The sequence below is a fragment of the Staurois parvus genome, unplaced genomic scaffold (assembly GCF_062004578.1).
Source record: "Staurois parvus isolate SC_StPar_1 unplaced genomic scaffold, SC_StPar_1.0 ptg000984l, whole genome shotgun sequence".
NCBI classification, from domain to species: Eukaryota; Metazoa; Chordata; class Amphibia; order Anura; family Ranidae; genus Staurois; species Staurois parvus.
In genome coordinates this window covers 283,589-303,400 of record NW_028318780.1, presented here as the reverse complement: position 1 = coordinate 303,400, position 19,812 = coordinate 283,589, and the positions used below count along the sequence as shown (strand labels likewise).

Sequence of the window (19,812 nt, the reverse complement as noted above, 5' to 3'; positions counted from 1 at the left end):
GAATCAGCCCAGAACTACAAGGGAAGAGCTGGTCAATGACATGAAGAGAGCTGGGACCACAGTTTCAAAGGTCACTATCGATAGAACACTACGCCGTCATGGTTTCAAATCATGCATTGCACGAAAGGTTCCCCTGCTCAAGTCACCACATGTCCAGGCCCGTCTGAAGTTTGCCAATGACCATCTGGATGATCCAGAGGAGGCATGGGAGAAAGTCATGTGGTCAGATGAGACCAAAGTAGAACTTTTTGGTCTAAACTTCACTCGTCGTGTTTAGAGGAAAAAGGATGAGTTGCATCCCAAGAACACCATCCCTACTGTGAAGCATGGGGGTGGTAACATCATGCTTTGGGGGTGCTTTTCTGTGAAGGGGACAGGACGACTGCACTGAATTAAGGAGAGGATGAATGGGGCCATTTATTTTGAGATTTTGAGCAACAACCTCCTTCCCTCAGTCAGAAGATGGGTCCTGGCTGGGTCTTCCAACATGACAACGACCCGAAGCACACAGCCAGGATAACGAAGGAGTGGCTCAGTAAGAAGCATATCAAGGTTCTGGAGTGGCCTAGCCAGTCTCCAGACCTAAATCCAATAGAACATCCTTGGAGGGAGCTGAAACTCTGTGTTGCTCAGCAACAGCCCCGAAACCTGACAGATCTAGAGGAGATCTGTGTGAAGGAGTGGGCCAAAATCCCTGTTGCAGTGTGTGCAAACCTCGTCAAGAACTACAGGAAACGTTTGACCTCTGTATTTGCAAACAAAGGCTTCTGTACCAAATATTAACACTGATTTTCTCAGGTGTTCAAATACTTATGTTCAGCAGTGCAAGACAAATTCTTTAAAAATCATACAATGTGATTTTCTAAATTTTTTTAATTCTGTCTCTGAGTGGGAATGCACCTACAATGTGAATTTCAGACCCCTCCATGATTTCTAAGTGGGAGAACTTGCAAAATCACAGGGTGTTCAAATACTTCTGTTCCTCACTGTATCTTGCAAATGATGCAGTTCTTATTCAGTCCAGTTGCATGAGTATAGTACAGTGGAGGGTTTCAGGAAGAACATCATGTCACAGAACAATCCTATTCCTTAAAGTTTGGGGTCGGCAACCCATCGATCGTGATCTACCTGTCGATCGCAGAAAGCCAACAGGTAGATCACGATCAGGTCTGGGCCGGTCTGTCTCCCCAGCTTCTGCAGCTCCCCTTTTAATAACAGAGTGGAGTGTCAGATGATGGGCGGGAGCACTGGAGCTGCATTAGTTAACTTTGCAAGATAACCAGCAGGTGATTGGTTGTTAGGCGGTCCTAGCAACCAATCATCCGCTTGATAACAAGAAAAGTTAGCTCTGGCTGCTCCCACTCCTGTCCTCCATCCAGCACTGTGCTTCCTCTCACTCTGCTCTAATGTACAGCCTGTGTAAAGTAGGAGAGAGCTACCTACACACGGTTGTGCCACTTCATGTGGGGGACAAAGTAGTTTCCTCTGCTCCCCCTCCCCAAGAAGTGTTCTATGGGGGGGCAGAGGACACTCCTGGGGAAGGTTGGGGGGATGCTGAGGACAGTGCTATGGAGGGGGGGACAGAGGACACTACTGTGGCAGGGGGGGGGGAGAATAATGCAGAGGATAGTGCTATGGGGGGGGAGATGACATTACCATGGGGGGAAGGTGGGGTTTCAGAGGGCAGTACTGTGGGAGAGGAGGGGGGTGCAGAGGACAGTGCTATGGAGGGGTAGAGAGAACACTACTGGGGGGTGGGGGGGGTGAGAAGAGGACACTACTGTGGGGGAGATGCAGAGGACAGTGCTATGGAGGGGGACAGAGAACTCAACAGTGGAGGGTGGGGGGTTGCAGAGAGCACTACTGTGGGGGGGGGGGGGGTTCAGATGACAGTGGTATGGAGGGGGGCAGAGGACACTATTGTGGGTGGGGGGGGGGGTTGTAGAGGATAGTGCTGTGGAGTGGGTGGCACGGGAACTACAATGGGGAGGCAGGGGACACTACTATGGGGGGGGGGGGGCGCAGAGGACATTACCATGTGGTATGGCAGAGGACACTACCTCATGTGTGGGGGGAGCAGAGGACAGTACAATGTCTGTGGGAGGAGCAGAGACACTACCGTGTCTATGGGCGGAGCATGGGAACACTACTGTCTGTGTATGTGTGTGTGGGGGGGGGGGCAGAAGACCCTACCGTGTGTGTGTGGGGGGGGGAGGAGCAGGGGACACTACCATGTGTGTGTGGGGGGGGCAGAGGACACTACTGCGAGGGGGGGGGAGTGATTTGAAGTGGGGCAGAAGACACTACTGTGGCACACCGTGTGTTCATCATGCTGTCTTTTTATTGGGGGCTTGATTTTTATTTCTTTTAAAAGGGCAGTCCTGCATGTTTTCCAGGTTGATCTCAACCTCTGAAAGGTTTCCTACCCCTGCTTTAAGTTATATCACCCAATAGAGTTTTGAGGGTAGAATGGGTAGAAAATTAGCAGAAAGTGTTAACTATAAAGCTCCTTCTGATCATACAGTCTTTGTTTTTCTAATGAATAAAACATATGTGAAACTGCAGCACTGATGCATAGGCAGCACTAATGGCAGGTAGCGGGATTCCTCAAATTCATTCCAGTGTCTCTTTAGAAAAGGTGTAAGGGCTAGTACATACAGGCTGAATATTGGCTATAATCGGCTGTTTCAATAGAAACTGTACGAAATTTGACCAGTGTGTACATCAGCCTGTCCGACAGAACTAACCAGCCTAATGTCTGGCTTCTATCGAACGGGCATGCTAGTACACCAGCAGGCTTCCAACACTGATTAGTGAGTCCTGGGGGGGAGCACAGCGGGGGTGACTAACATCTCTTGTGTTAGTAGAGCGATCTGTCAGCCCGCTGGGCTGAACGAAATAATGATTATATATTACTTATAGTGTGTTCCAGCTGTTATACTTGTATTAAGCAGGAGAGCAGAGGTGCACTGGTGTATGCTGTATTGAGACCCTTGGACACACCAGAAAAATTAGACATGGTCATTCCCCTGCTACACTACAAGAGCTGTAGCATAGGATTTATTGACTCTTACAATTAAGCTGTCGTTTTGGGAAGTAAGATGACAATTAGTACGAAGATGTACCACAAATCACAATATATTTTCTGAGGAGAATAAAGTTCAACTTTATTGTGAAACTTTGGAATACAGCTAAATTAACAGTGGCATAGGTTTCCTGTTTTACGTGCTGTAAGATATATATATATTATGTACAGCCAGTCACATGATTTATACACATTTTCCACTTTGCACAGGCAAGTTATACACACAGTTCATGATTAAGAAATTCATGTTCCTGGTTATCATTGGAAAATGAATGAGCAGAACCACCTCTGTCTAAGGAGCAGGGAGCAGACCCAGGAAGAAGTAAATCTAAATTAGGCAGCAGCAGAGTAACTGTTGTGAATAGCAAAGGTGTGCATACCAGAGCAAAGGCTTGATAAAATAAAAAGTTCTTTGTTGGGTAAAACAGTACACATATACAACATGTATTCAACTTTATATCAGGAGTTTTACTTTAATGTGGGTAATCCCACTTGACTTATAGTCAGAAAAGTGAAGTGTAATAACATATCTGGAATGACTCATTCTGATGTGCTTATGTATTTTGATTACGGTTTTAAACATTCATCATAAACATAAGGGAAGATAAAGTGCAATTTATTTCTTTATACACACAAATGTAATTTTAAGTTGACACTAATTATGCACTTTTTCTAATTGCATTTGTTACTGCAGGATATTATGGTAATAGCTGTATCCGTGCATGTGACCTGAATCCATGTAAGCACCAGTCTACATGTGTAATGCAACTAAATGTGCCCCATGGATATATATGTGAATGTTCTTCAGGATACTATGGTCCACATTGTGAGAACAGGTAAAATGATTATTTGCATGTTTTTCGCAGTAAATAAATTCAGCAAGCACACTGTGACTGAATTGTTTTTTACAGGCTTGATCAGCCATGTGCACGGGGTTGGTGGGGTCACCCTGTCTGCGGTCCATGTAACTGCGATGCAAGCAAAGGATTTGATACAGAATGTAACAAAACAACAGGAGAATGTCATTGCAAGGTAGGGAATATAGCGATTTAACATTATGTTTAGCATAGACAAAGAGTAGCAAGAGTGTTCTTGTTCACTGAATGGTAGAAAATCTAGAGAGCACAGAAACAGGAAGTAATGAGTTATATATTATAGAAAATGCTTATACTAAGTAGACACACCTGCTTTGGGATTCCGCGGCAGTCTTCTTTGGAATTGAATGACCGCATCATTTCATGTGAGCACAAGCCCTGGCTTAACAAGAGAGTGGTACAGAGAGCAGCACAGCTTTATTTTTACAAAAAGGGTGGTGGGTTGCTCCATTGAAGGGGGGGGGGGTGTTGGGTGTTGTTAACCAGGGAAGTCCTTATACTCTTTTTACCATTATTTATAGGTAAAAAGTTAGATCCAGGTAACCCTATGCCAGCAACTTCTGTTACATAGTTTTATAGGATTCTAAATAAGGAAATATGTACAAAAACATAACACAAAAAATTATCTAATTGTAGACAGTCAGTGTGGTATAAAAGATAAATCATGTCTGACACAATTGGTTCAGTGAAGCATTTTTGTTACACCTTTCTTAGCGGTATAACATCTGCCAAATTCATGAAAGCATTGCCACAGTTTTGGTAACCGTTCCAACACAGACAAGACACAGATTACTTCCAGTTTCGTAGATCATGAAACTGGAGGAACATAAGATGTCACTAAACTCACATCTTAAAAAACGATCAATAAATGCTGTATTACATGCTGTTCATACTCAGTCACTCTGAGATTTGTTTTCTGTATTCTGCCAAAAACCTGATTGATCCTGCTGCTTTTTGTCTCCACCTTCTGTTCATGTCCCCAATTCTGCTAGGGATTTTGCAGCTGTAGATGCAACTTTGCACATGCTGAGTTTTCATGCTGAGCATTTCCTCTATATCACATCTGAGCAGCCCAGGTGACTATAGAGTCACTTGTGGGCATATATACAGTGGTAAATGACAGCCCACTCCCTCTCTCCTTCTCTATGTCCACTAACCAGCTAAACACAATGGGGGCAGAATATTACATGTAGATTAACCACTTGCCCTCTAGAGGATTCACACCCCTTCCTGACCAGGAATATGACGTCCACCCAGATCTGGCCGGCCGCAGTGCACCCAAATAAAATTTGTCCTTTTTTCCCACCCTTTTTTTTTGGTGGTATTTGATAGTCTTTGCATTTTTTTATTTTTTGCGCTATAACAAAAAAAAAAGACAGCCAATTTTGAGAAAACAAACAATATTTTTTACTGTTTGCTATTAAACATGTCCATTAAAAAAATTTAGATCAAAATCAAATTTCGTCATAAATTTAGACCAAAATATATTCTGCTACATGTCTTTGCTAAAAAAAATCCCAAATAATTGGTTTACATGAAAGTTATAGCATCTACAAATGGCGGTATAGCTACTGGAATTTTTTTCTTTAATACTAGTAATAGCGGCGATCTGTGACTTAAAGTGGCACTGCAGCGGGCATTCTGACACTGAGGGGGACTGACTAACTGTCACTGACATCCCCAGTGACACCAATACAGTGATCAATGCTAATAAAAAGCACTTACACTATACTAATGACACTAGGCAGGAAGGGGTTAACATATGGGGCGATCAGAGGGTTAACTGTGTGCTGTTTCATTGTGTGCTATGTGTTTTACACTGTAAGCACACTGCTTTGTATGGCTCTGCTATGCAGAGCCATACAAAGCAGTGTGCTTACAGTCGGGGGCGGGCTGACCATTTTGAAACTCGGGCACTGCCCGAGGGCCCGGGGTCAGTAGGGGGCCCCATGAGATGCCCCTGGTACCTTTTTCATAGGCTTTTTTGAGTTTGGGCAAGGACACAGGGGCCCCATGATCCCCTATTGCCCGGAGGCCCCATGAGTTGTCAGTCCGCCCCTGCTTACAGTGTAAAACACACTGCTTTGTATGGCTCTGCTATGCAGAGCCATACAAGTCGGTGTGCAGGAGCTGACAGGGGAGAGATCTGTATTGTTTACATACAGGGCTCTTCCCCGTTGGTGATACACGGCGATCGCCGGGGAACCACCGGCCGGGACCCGGTGATCGACAGGTGAGGCTGCCAATGGCGGTGCAGGTAGGGCACATGCATGGCTCACGCATGCCCCCTACCCGGAAATGCAAAATCACGTATATATACATGATATTGTGCACCCCTGCTGCATGGCATGGCAAAGCCTGTGACTGGCAGAAATCCACCCAAACCATGTTATTTCCACAAAATAATAAAGATTTGATTTCAAATATATATTTGTATTCCAATTTAAAACCGTTTATTGATATTATTTATGTTTACTCCGTATTCCAAAGGCTGTTTTTTTTTTTTTTTTTGAACATGTGACTAGCAGCAGAGGACTAGAAGCTCCTCCTGCTTATGTTTCTCTGCAGACTGGCTGGGAAAGAGCTAGGTCATGTGACAGCTGTATATCGATTAGAATAAAGGTACTTAGATATGTATTTTTTAATAAAAAATAATAGAAGGGATAATGTAAATTAAACAGTGTGTATTTAGTATCACTTTAAGACCAACTGTCACGTACCTGCTTGGGGAGCCTGACATGGAGAGGAGGCATCTTCTTTCTATTCCCGCTCGGAGCCCCTGATAGTGGGGACAGAGAGCTCCAAGCCAGGAATGGAACGAGTGCCGTGTGGGTCTGGAGATGATGGTAGGCAGGTGCGGACCCAGAAGACTCAGATGCAGGCCAGGTGCAGATGCAGGAAAGTGGGTGCAGCAGGCAGGTATGGCGCCAACCAGGATACAGACCATGTGCTGGTGCAGGAACGTGGGTTCAGCAGCAGGCAGGTATGGCAGCAACCAGGATACAGACCAGGTGCGGATGCAGGAACGCGGTTGCAGCAGCAGGTAGATATGGCGGTAATCAGGGTACAGGCCAGGTGCGGGTGCAGGAAAGTAGGTGCAGCAGCAGGTAGATATGGCAGCAACCAGGGTGCAGGCCAGGTGTGGGTCTAAGAACATAGGTGCAGCAGCGTAGACAAGCCGGGTCAGGAGTTCATTCTTAGTCAGGGTCAGATCAGATACAGGCAACAGAATCAGGATATGCAGTGCAGAACATTATAGACCAGAAGGCATAGGCTAAACTGTTGGTGATTTAAATAGCCCGCCTTGCGGTGATGTGTACGCTAATGCGCATGTGCACAATCCCATGCTCCCACGCATGCGCACCTGCACGCTCTCGCGCATGCACACTGACACCGCCGCGGCTGACAGGGATCCGGCACCGATGCACAGCTGCGTGCCGGCAAGGGAGCGATCCCTGACACCAACTCATAATTGGTATACAGACAGGTCATAGTTATTGTGTTTTTGTATTTACTTCATTGGTTGCTAGGATGCAGGCCACCAGAGTCTTACCAACTAGCGCCACAGGAGCACACCAACAGTGGGTGGAGCCGGTTGGAAAACTGTGAGACACTAGTTCCCATCAGGTCCACCTGCCTTGTGATTAACAGCAGATAGCAGTGGGTGGATTCCTTAGCCCCTATTTATACCAATAGCAAGTTTAGAATCCACCCACTCCCATCCACTGTCATGCACAAGACAGGTGGATCTGATGGGGAGTTAATCTCAGAGTCCCCATCATGCTCTTCCCACCCAATGACTCAATCACACAGCCACGGCACATGCTTGGGGAACTCTGGGGGAAAAAAATGTAAAAAAACTCCCGTCAGGTCCACCATACCTGTGATTTACAGCAGATGGCAGTGGGTGGATTTCAAAACCGCAATTGATCAAATAGGGATAGACAATATGAAGATAATGAACATTTACTTGACCATACAAAGCATTAGTGAGACATTCAGTTCAGTAAGAGGCATGCACTGATTTAACTTCTGTTACATAGTTTATAACCATTCTGGTTAAGATTTTTAACTCTATTTTTTTTCCTCGCTTGTCTTTTCAGGATAATCATTTTCATGCACATGGAGCTGAGACCTGTATACAGTGTGATTGCTATGCCACTGGTTCCCTTATTCGAACATGTGATCTATTCACAGGACAGTGCCCCTGTAAATCTGGAGTCATAGGGCGCCAGTGTGATCGATGTGACAATCCTTTTGCAGAAGTCACAGCCAGTGGATGTGAAGGTGCCGTTTTCTGCAATGATTGTGCATGTTTTTTTTTTTTCTTAATTAGATTTTCAGACTATAAAGGAGTTCCTCTAGGTTGCAAAATATTGCATGGATTTGGTCCTGTGGTCTAGCTAATGGGGTCACTCACACTGTTCCACTTCTCCTGATTTTTTTGAATTCATGGTATGTAGCACATTTTATTTTTGATAGTTTTGGCCATAGTGGGTCTGCACATGTGAAATATGACGGTTTGTACTCCTTTACTTTTTATTTCTTAACAACTAAGAAGTTGTTTATTTCTACAAATCTTGTGTTCATTATATTATGTAGTCTGCTCCAAATGTACGCAAGTTGTTTTAGAGGTACTGTGCTGAAGATTCAATAATGGTATTCTTGAAGGACTGCGCTAGTTATCCTCTACCCAAACTGCACCTAACTGTTCTTTTAAAACCAGTTGATCTTTTTGACTCACGGTTCTCCGTGCAAAGGTCTGCATGAGCACCCTAATTGTTTTGTTTACTTTTTAATTGCTATGAAAAGCACTATACCTTTCTCCTTCCTTTCACAGTGAACTATGACAGCTGCCCTAGAGCCGTGGAAGCTGAAATTTGGTGGCCAAGAACACGTTTTGGATTGCCAACAGCTGTGTCTTGTCCAAAGGGTTCTTTAGGTAATTTTCCCTAAAGCGTATGCTCTCAACATGGATGGACATTATTGTACAACAGTTATGTGGACACAAAAAATTAATTACATTAAAGTAAAAGTGTGGTTGTAATGTCAGCATTAAACATTATATTACATTAAAAATGTAGTACTTGAAGCAATGTTATCAGCTGATTTGTGATATAGATATCGAATAGTTTTTGCTTCTCCATATAGGCACTGCTATTCGTCACTGTGATGAACACAGAGGCTGGCTACCTCCAAACTTGTCAAACTGTACCTCCCACTCACTCATACCGCTGAAAGGACTGGTATGTAACCATGACATACTCACAAATATCTGGATTTATTTAAGAGTTTGAAATGATATGTTTGTGATCATTCTCATTTTTCCAGGTCTTAGTATAGCTAGTAGTAGTTGATAACACTCAACTGGACATGTCCTATAATAGTGCCGCATATATATCTCTATAACCTCATATATGAATTAAAGCATCCAGACCATATGATTATGCAACAACGGTGAATATGCTGAATACAACTTAAAAGTCCATAATGTGTGCTTGGTCCATGCCTTTGTAATTTGTTCACAAACCAGTGCTCTTTATTGCTTATATCCACATATATTCCTATAGGTGCTCCTCCACCAGAGACATACAGTACATATATACTCTCACCTCCTTTTATGACCCAAATTGCATAGGTCAAATACCGCCTTTCCCTTTTAACCCGGGTAGGTACACTGTATAGATGACTCCACTTTCTTTCCTCACTCTGCTGCAAACGGTACCATCTCCTCTTTATCCCACAAATCCTCCGCATATATAAACAGAAACGCTTGCTATAGTGTAGAATATAAATATAGCATGATTTATTAAAAGAACAAAGTGCACTCACATTTAAAAGTGTCAAACCTTGTTATAATGTACAGTGGGGCAAAAAAGTATTTAGTCAGCCACCAATTGTACAAGTTCTCCCACTTAAAAAGATGAGAGAGGCCTGTAATTGGCATCATAGGTAGACCTCAACTATGAGAGATAAAATGAGAAAAAAAATCCAGACAATCACATTGGCTGATTTGGAAAGAATTTATTTGCAAATTATGGTGGAAAATAAGTATTTGGTCACCTACAAACAAGCAAGATTTCTGGCTCTCACAGACCTGTACCTTCTTCTTTAAGAGGCTCCTCTGTCCTGCACTCATTACCTGTATCAATGGCACCTGTTTGAACTTGTTATCAGTATAAAAGACACCTGTCCACAACCTCAAACAGTCACACTCCAAACTCCACTATGGTGAAGACCAATGAGCTGTCGAAGGTCACCAGAAACAAAATTGTAGACCTGCACCAGGCTGGGAAGACTGAATCTGCAATAGACAAGCAGCTTGGTGTGAACAAATCAACTGTGGGAGCAATAATTAGAAAATGGAAGACATACAAGACCACTGATAATCTCCCTCGATCTGGGGCTCCACGCAAGATCTCACCCCGTGGGGTCAAAATGATCACAAGAACGGTGAGCAAAAATCCCAGGACCACACGGGGGACCTAGTGAATGACCTGCAGAGAGCTGGGACCAACGTAACAAAGGCTACCATCAGTAACACACTACGCCGCCTGTGACTCAGATCCTGCAGTGCCAGACGTGCCCGCATGCTTAAGCTAGTACATGTCCGGGCCCGTCTGAAGTTTGCTAGAGAGCATTTGGATGATCCAGAAGAGGATTGGGAGAATGTCATATGGTCAGATGAAACCAAAATCGAACTGTTTGGTAGAAACACAACTCGTCGTGTTTGGAGGAGAGAGAATGCTGAGTTGCATCCAAAGAACACCATACCTACTGTGAAGCATGGGGGTGGCAACATCATGCTTTGGGGCTGTTTCTCCGCAAAGGGACCAGGACGACTGATCCATGTACAGGACAGAATGAATGGGGCCATGTATCGTGAGATTTTTGAGTGCAAACCTCCTTCCATCAGCAAGGGCAGATGAAACGAGGCTGGGTCTTCCAACATGACAATGATCCCAAACATACCGCCCGGGCAACGAAGGAGTGGCTTCGTAAGAAACATTTCAAGGTCCTGGAGTGGCCTAGCCAGTCTCCAGATCTCAACCCCATAGAAAACCTTTGGAGGGAGTTGAAAGTCCGTGTTGCCCAGCGACAGCCCCAAAACATCACTGCTCTAGAGGAGATCTGCATGGAGGAATGGGCCAACATACCAGCAACAGTGTGTGCCAACCTTGTGAAGACTTACAGGAAACGTTTGACCTCTGTCATTGCCAACAAAGGATATATAACAAAGTATTGAGATGAACTTTTGATATTGACCTAATACTTATTTTCCACCATAATTTGCAAATAAATTCTTTCCAAATCAGCCAATGTGATTGTCTGGATTTGTTTTCTCATTTTGTCTCTCATAGTTGAGGTCTATCTATGATGCCAATTACAGGCCTCTCTCATCTTTTTAAGTGGGAGAACTTGCACAATTGGTAGCTGACTAAATACTTTTTTGCCCCACTGTATTTTCAAAGTGTTCAGGAATTTCCAAGATGGCGGCTTGTAAATTTCTGGTATAGTGGCTTGATGTCATCGGCCCACCCCGGGCTGATGACGATGGGTGGGCCACCGACGTCAAGCCGCTAAACTGGAAGTTTACGAGCCGCCATCTTGGAAATTCTTGAACATATTGAAAATACATTATAACAAGGTTTTTTTTACTCTGGTGTCCCAGCAGGACACTTTAAAATGTGAGTGCTGCAGGTAGGTAGATGGTCTTTTTCCTGTTCCTTGGGGGCCCCCTCGGGTATCAATGGTCACAACTGGACACAGCTATGAGATTTCGGAAAGTGAGTGCACTCAAGTCACCTCAGTTGCGATTGCAAACACTTCAGCTTTATTGGCATAACATCAAGGTTTTTATACTGTAGCCTTTGGGTAGACTCCAGATAACACACTTTCAGACCATCTAATCAAATACATGTACATTATCTTTACCTTAACTCAAAAATTATTAGTATGATGTCTGCATTACACCCAAGTTTCTGCCTTATCTTTTACACCATATCTGGCCTAACGCCCAGACCGTGGCTATAATCTGGCCCAAGCCGTGGTTACAACTTTTCAGAAATGAGAGTAAAGGTTATCTCCTTTTTTGTAAAGTTTGCAAAAACACTTTTCTACATAAAGCTGGCATAGACAGTTTTGTTAGTGTATATATATAAATTGCGGTGTCACCTACCAAAAAAAAAATATATATATATATAAAAACCCTTCACATACTAGAGAAATCACTCTCACCCTTGAAAGTGCAAATTATTATATCACAAAACTAATATGGAAAAAACCCACTATAACAATAATTCAAAACCTCAATTCCCAAACCTAAACACACAACACAATCCAAAAATGAACATTACCCTCAAGTTAACATGTAAAGTCACTCAAAATATCAGTCAAATAATACAGTCACTTCAATCAATCAAGTGTCCAAAAATCCAGCTTGTCCCTTTCTTTGGTGCTGAGCCCCTCCACTGGCTCGTAAGCGACAAAAATTACATTAAAAGGAAAAAGAAACACTACAGTGTATTATCTTAAAACACCAAAATATATCAAAAACTATGGAAAAAATGTGTAAACCTTCCAAAATTGGTGCCAAAGACGTGAATGCTGTGCAAAGTGAAAATTGGTGCGTTACTCAGTGACTACAACCAAAACAAGTGACCACAATATATAAAGGAAAACGCCTTAAACATATAGTAGGAATCAGCACACATTCATTCCTTTCCTCCACTCCTGCAGTATGCCTCTTAGGATAAGGGGGGGATATCCTCCTGCGCTTAATATGGGTACGTCCCTATCTTCCAGCTGCAATCACTCAACCTCAACCAATAAGTCATAAATACCATGTATTAAATAGTGAAGCGCTCCCAAATTACCTAAGAAAATTCCCTATATGCATACCATAAATACCAACTGAACTTAAAATAATACCATAAGGTGATGAAAAACATATAAACTAAGTCTATTGGTGAAAAACTAGAATACATAAACACCTCATATATATACCAATCATTAATACCTCATAATTAATCTGTGATGGAAAATAACAAATATAAAATTCATAATAAATACTCAAATATCAGTGATAAAATCAATCTTCATAATGATACTGATTCATAATATAATAAAAGATGTGACAAATCGTGATAAATTGTGACAAACCTATAGATCAAAATAAATAGTGATTCTTCATCAAATAAATACGTAATACATAAATCCTGTGATAAAACCATATATCAGAATAAAAAATTAAATAGATAGCTACTTAATTCTGTGATAAAGTAAATGAACACTGTGTCTAGAATAAACTCAAAAAGTCCATGCATAAATGTGAAAACACTCTGTGATCTTCACTTCTAGTGCTCAAAAAGGAATCCTCCAATGGCAGCAATGCCTGCTCACCTCCCCACCTCGACCCACACAGGGCCACAAGGCAAAAACTCTCCTCAAAGGCAATCCTTTACTCCAGGCAGCTCAGCAAGGGACCTCAGGACTTCCACTCCACCTCATGTAATCCTTGTATACAGCGCTTTCCACCTCACATCATGGGTGTATTCACAGAATTAAGTAGCTATCTATTTAATTTTTTATTCTGATATATGGTTTTATCACAGGATTTATGTATTACGTATTTATTTGATGAAGAATCACTATTTATTTTGATCTATAGGTTTGTCACAATTTATCACGATTTGTCACATCTTTTATTAAGTGTTCTTGCATAGCAAGGAACACTTATTGTTATCTCACATATATATTCTTATTCTTATTATAGCCATATTTGCCACGCTAACTCCTCCCACAGTTTTTACACTACAAATACAAGTAATATATCAAAACGTGCGGATTGTTCCCGATCGGATTGCTATTACTGTGTGGAACGTTTCGCCGAATTGTTCAAGAAATATCGCGGTTTTTGCGGTGAAATTTTCCCATAGGAATGCATTGAACAACAGAGCACAGCTAGAGTGTGCAAAGGAAAAATCAGAAAAATCAGAACATGATTTGTAAACTGCCATCACTCTGCCATTAGATAGCTACTTAATTCTGTGATAAAGTAAATGAACACTGTGTCTAGAATAAACTCAAAAAGTCCATGCATAAATGTGAAAACACTCTGTGATCTGCCATCACTCTGCCATTTTCAAGCCCACCTACACATATCTTATATCAAAACGTTCAGCTAACCCTGCTGTCACTAAAAATGCTAGGACATACTCCTGATAGTTTTCACAATATGACCATTTGTTTGGACCTCACCCCTCCCATTGACTTTCATTGAAACTCCACTTTAGACACAAGAAATTTTAAGGGACGTTTTTAAACTGCGACTGTGCCTTCATTTTTTATCTTTCAGAGACATACTATACATCAAAATTTAGGTCTGTTTCTTGTGATTGTCACAATATAAGCCTTTTCACGGTAGCATTTATACTTTTAAAACTACAAGCGTTTGAAAATGGCAATCGCCAGTGAACTTAGCAAGTTTAAACAGCCTGTTTAGAGCAGAGCTTCTCACACACCTGTGACTGACTGAGTCACAGGTGCAACCAAAGGTCACTCAGGGGGCAGCTGAGTCACATTAGAGTGAGAAGTGAGAAAGCTACAGTGTGAAAGGAAAAATCAGAACATGATTTGTAAACTGCCATCACTATGTCACTTTCAAGCCCACCTACACGTATCTTATATGAAAACGTTCAGCTAACCCTGCTGTCACTAAAAATGTTCATGGCTAGGACATACTCCTGATAGTTTTCAGGATATGACCATTTGTTTGCACCTCACCCCTCCCATTGACTTTCATTGAAACTCCACTCTAGATACCTGACATTTTAAGGGACGTTTTTAAACTGCGACTGTGCCTTCATTTTTAATATTGCAGAGACATACTATATATCAAAATTTAGGTCTGTTTCTTGTGATTGTCACAATATACCTTTTCACAGTAGCATTTATACTTTTAAAACTACAAGCGTTTGAAGATGGCAATCGCCAGTGAATTTGGCAAGTTTGAGTAGTGTGTTTAGAACAGAGCTTCTCACACACCTGTGACTGACTGAGTCACAGGTGGACCAAAGGTCACTCAGGGGGCAGCTGAGTCACATTAGAGTGAGAAGTGAGAAAGCTACAGTGTGGAAGGCAAAATCAGAACATGATTTGTAAACTGCCATCACTCTTTCATTTTCAAGCCCACCTACACATATCTTATATCAAAACGTTCAGCTAACCCTGCTGTCACTAAAAATGTTCACGAATGCCAGTAGTGTACCGCGCTCCAATATATTCTACCTTATGTGATATAATGAATTCATAAGTGTACCACCGATAATCAAATAATTACATCGATTAATTATACTTAAATATATGATTTGTGTAAATATATAAAATAAATTAATTTATCAATGTGAAAAAACAAAAACTATGAATGAAAAATATAAATAAAAAATAAAAAATATTTGCAGTGGGAATGACAGTTCCTTCTGTATAAATGAGATGGTGTTATTATTCAGTCTGGATAAAAATAAAAATAAAATAAAAATAAAATTAAAATAAAAATAAAATAAACATAAACATAAAAATAAAAATAAAATAAAAATAAAAGTAAAAATAAAAAAAAAAAAATGAAAAAGAAAATAAAAAAGAAAAGAAAAATAAAATAAAAATAAAATAAAATAAAAATAAAAATAAAAAAAAATGAAAATGAAAATAAAAAAGAAAAGAAAAATAAAATTAAATTAAAATTAAAATAAAATTAAAATTAAATTAAAATAAAAATAAAATTAAAATTAAAATAAACATAAACACAAAATAAAAATAAAATAAAAATAAAATAAAATTAAAATTAAAATAAAATTAAAATGAAAAAGAAAATAAAAATAAAAATGAAAATGAAAATAAAATTAAAAATAAATAATTGATATCCCGGATAAGACACTATGTTTCTTTTCTTTAATATTTAATTAATACTAATTTTAGCACGCAATTAATTAATTAATTCGTAATTAATTTGTAATATTTTATTATTTATATATTTTTCACATATATTTTTTTATAATTTTTTATGTATGATATCAATTAACAATAGAGTTTATATATAGAAAGAAAACTCCCAGTGGCTCACAAGTAACTATCCAACTTTTTATAAAAATGTTCACGGCTAGGACATACTCCTGATAGTTTTCACAATATGACCATTTGTTTGCACCTCACCCCTCCCATTGACTTTCATTGAAACTCCACTCTAGACACCAGAAATTTTAAGGGACGTTTTTAAACTGCAACTGTGCCTTCATTTTTTATCTTTCAGAGGCATACTATACATCAAAATTTAGGTCTGTTTCTTGTGCTTGTCACAATATAAACCTTTTCACGGTAGCATTTATACTTTTAAAACTACAAGCGTTTGAAGATGGCAATCGCCAGTGAACTTGGCAAGTTTAAAAAGCCTGTTTAGAACACACATGCTGACATTCCTCTCAGAGTGAGTTGTCATAGCAACCCAGCTGTCTCAGCACAGTGAGCCTACTCCGCCCACTCCAGGTGCAACAACCAAAGGTCACTCAAGAGGCAGATGACTCACCAGGCTGGACTGTGAGCTTCAAAATACAAGCTGAAATGCATTTCTCACTACCAGGCTTGCAATGTGCACTGCTTACATTTCATCAATCATTTGGTAAAGGTTGCGGCAAGAACACTTTACACAATTTCCCCAGAAATTGTAGATTTTCTAGTTATATTATGAATCAGTATCATTATGAAGATTGATTTTATCACTGATATTTGAGTATTTATTATGAATTTTATATTTGTTATTTTCCATCACAGATTAATTATGAGGTATTAATGATTGGTATATATATGAGGTGTTTATGTATTCTAGTTTTTCACCAATAGACTTAGTTTATATGTTTTTCATCACCTTATGGTATTGATTATTTTAAGTTCAGTTGGTATTTATGGTATGCATATAGGGAATTTTCTTAGGTAATTTGGGAGCGCTTCACTATTTAATACATGCCTCTTAGGATGTCATCCACCAAATCCTCCTGATCATTCCCATGGTTCAGATAAACATTCCCAAGCCTCCAGGGTGCTCATATAATAACTGTATAAATTATGCATATAGTGTAATTCCGTTTTTTAAATATCACAAATTTATTACATCTGCTTACATTAAAACATAGAAAATTGCCTATTCCCATGCCACAGAACCCTCCTGAGAATGAATGTGTGCTGATTCCTACTATGTTTAAGGCGTTTTCCTTTATATATTCTGGTAAGGGTATATATGCTGTTTCACTATAGAAGTTTTTCACTTTTGTGGTCACTTGTTTTGGTTGTATTCACTGAATGACGCACCAATTTTCACTTTGCACAGCATTCACGTCTTTGGCACCAATTTTGGAAGGTTTACACATTTTTACGATAGTTTTTGATATAATTTGGTGTTTTAATATAATACACTATGTAGTGTTTTTTTCCTTTTGAGGTAATTTTTGTCGCTTACGAGCCAGTGGAGGGGCTCAGCACCACAGAAAGGGACAAGCTGGATTTTTGGACACTGGATTGACTGAAGTGACTGTATTATTTGACTGATATTTTGAGTGACTTTACATATTAACTTGAGGGTAATGTTCATTTTTGGATTGTGTTGTGTGTTTCGGTTTGGGAATTGAGGTTTTGAATTATTGTTATAGTGGGTTTTTTCCATATTAGTTTTGTTATATAATAGCTTTGTTAGTGTGTACGACGTTTTATTTATATATATATATATATATATATATATATATATATATATTTTAAACAAGCATCTTGTATTAGTCTGTACAAAATGGATTTGGTTATATTCCATTAATCCTTCAAGTGCACTTTGTTTTTCTAATAATCACTCTATATTTATATACTACACTATGGCAAGGGTTTCTGTTTACATATGCGGAGGATTTGTGGGATAAAGAGGAGACGGTACCGTTTGCAGCAGAGTGAGGAGGAAAGTGGAGTCATCTATACAGTATACCTACCCGAGTTAAAAGGGTAAGGTGGTATTTGACCTATGTAATTTGGGTCATAAATGGAGGTGAGAGTATATATGTATGTCTCTGGTGGAGGAGCACCTACAGGAATATATGTGGATATAAGCAATAAAGATCACCTGTTTGTAAACAAATTATAAAGGCCCGGATCAAGCATACATTATGGACTTTTAAGTTGTATTCAGTGTATTCACTGTTGTTGCATAATCACATGGTCTGGATGCTTTAATTGATATGAGGTTATAGAGATTTATGCGCGGCACTATTATATGACATATCTTTTGTGTGTGGAAACGCATGTAAGTGTCAGCAGCACTGGAATACACAGGAATTTGAGGAGTTATTTACTGCGCTGAAGTTTTATTTGTACACTCAACTGGACTTGTTTTGTAGTGGTGAAGACGTGTAGATTATTCAAGCCACTTCATCAGTTCTACTGACTAGAGTAGAGACACCTTAAAGTGGAACCTTAAAAAAAAAAAATGGTGAACAGGCAGGAATTCAATGCAGAAGAGACATGCCTACAAGTTACTTATCTGCCTGTCCACCCCTGTACAGTGAACCGCACATGCGCAGCTCACTGTACAAATTCAGCAATGCCGAATCTGACTGAATTCCTGCTCATGTGTGGGAGTGAGGTCATCCCTGCCCAGCCAATGGCAGTGGCCATCGATTGAGACTCAGAAACCAGCCGCCTAAGGATGTCAGTGGCCAGATGGGGAGTAGCAGGTCGCCATAGAAAGGCAGATATCCCTGCCAAGAACAGGATGTGAAAGATGGCGAAACAGTAGAACAAGAATGGTATTATGAAACTAGAACAGCTTGGTTCCACAATGTTTATACCTCCTATCCTATTTTTGGACAATAACGTTACAGAACAAGCCCAGTTGACTGTGACCAGTTACTACAAGTTTAACTACTTGCTGCCCACCAACAATACATTTACTGCTGGCAGGCTGCAGCTCCAGGCTCAGTAACATACCTGTACATTGCAATTTACTTCCTGGTTTTTGGGCGCACGTGCCCCCTGCTGACTTGTGCTGTGATTGAACATTACAGGAGTTTGTCAGCACATTACAGCCAATGATTTTGGCTGTATGCCTGCTGATCAACTGTGGCCAATCACAGCACAGAGTTCTGTGTTTACAAACACACAGAGCACCAAACACAGAACAGCAATCTGGCTGAGTTCAGGTAGAAATGGCAGCCAATTCCTGTGAATAAAAGCAGAACACATACATTTGTTAGGCACACAATTAACTCCTTGATTGCCCCTCTGGTCACCCCTGTCACCCAGCCAGTGTCATTAGTTCAGTATTAGCACTGATCACTGTATTAGTGTCACTAGAGATGACAGTGTAAGTTAGTTTCCATTCCTGCCAGTGTCCATGCCAGAATGCCCACCGCACTATCACAGTTACACTATAAGTTGCTGATCACCATCATTACTAGTATAGCTACATAAATTCCAGTATATTTACCATATAGACATTATAACTTTCACACAAACCATATAATATACACTTATTGAGAATTTTTTTTACAAAAGACAAGTCTCACAATACATTTTGGAGTACATTTATGAAGAAATTTGATTTTAGTGGATATGTTTTATAACAGAAAGAATGGGATGTAATACATGGGATGGGATCATGGAATGTAATACATAGAAATTTGGGAATTGGGGTTTTGTACTTTGCTTGTGTGCGCTTATATATTAAATAAGAAAACATGCAGTTAAATTGATGTTAAAGGCATATAAAAAATACTGCAACAAACATGTCATACTTACCTGTATATGCATGCATAGATTCTTTAT

General features: G+C 40.2%; 1 protein-coding gene across 3 annotated transcripts in view; it reads left to right on the top strand.

The window, feature by feature from the left end:
* Positions 1–19,812, top strand: part of LOC149441443 (cadherin EGF LAG seven-pass G-type receptor 2-like) — a 465,765-nt gene that overhangs the window by 290,762 nt on the left and 155,191 nt on the right. For all 3 annotated transcript variants that reach the window (XM_089657338.1, XM_089657336.1, XM_089657337.1), the window contains exons 14-18: positions 3,780–3,921; positions 3,997–4,117; positions 8,064–8,247; positions 8,801–8,902; positions 9,112–9,206. In XM_089657338.1, coding sequence (XP_089513464.1) covers positions 3,780–3,921; positions 3,997–4,117; positions 8,064–8,247; positions 8,801–8,902; positions 9,112–9,206 — 644 coding nt within the window. The remainder of the gene's footprint in view (positions 1–3,779; positions 3,922–3,996; positions 4,118–8,063; positions 8,248–8,800; positions 8,903–9,111; positions 9,207–19,812) is intronic.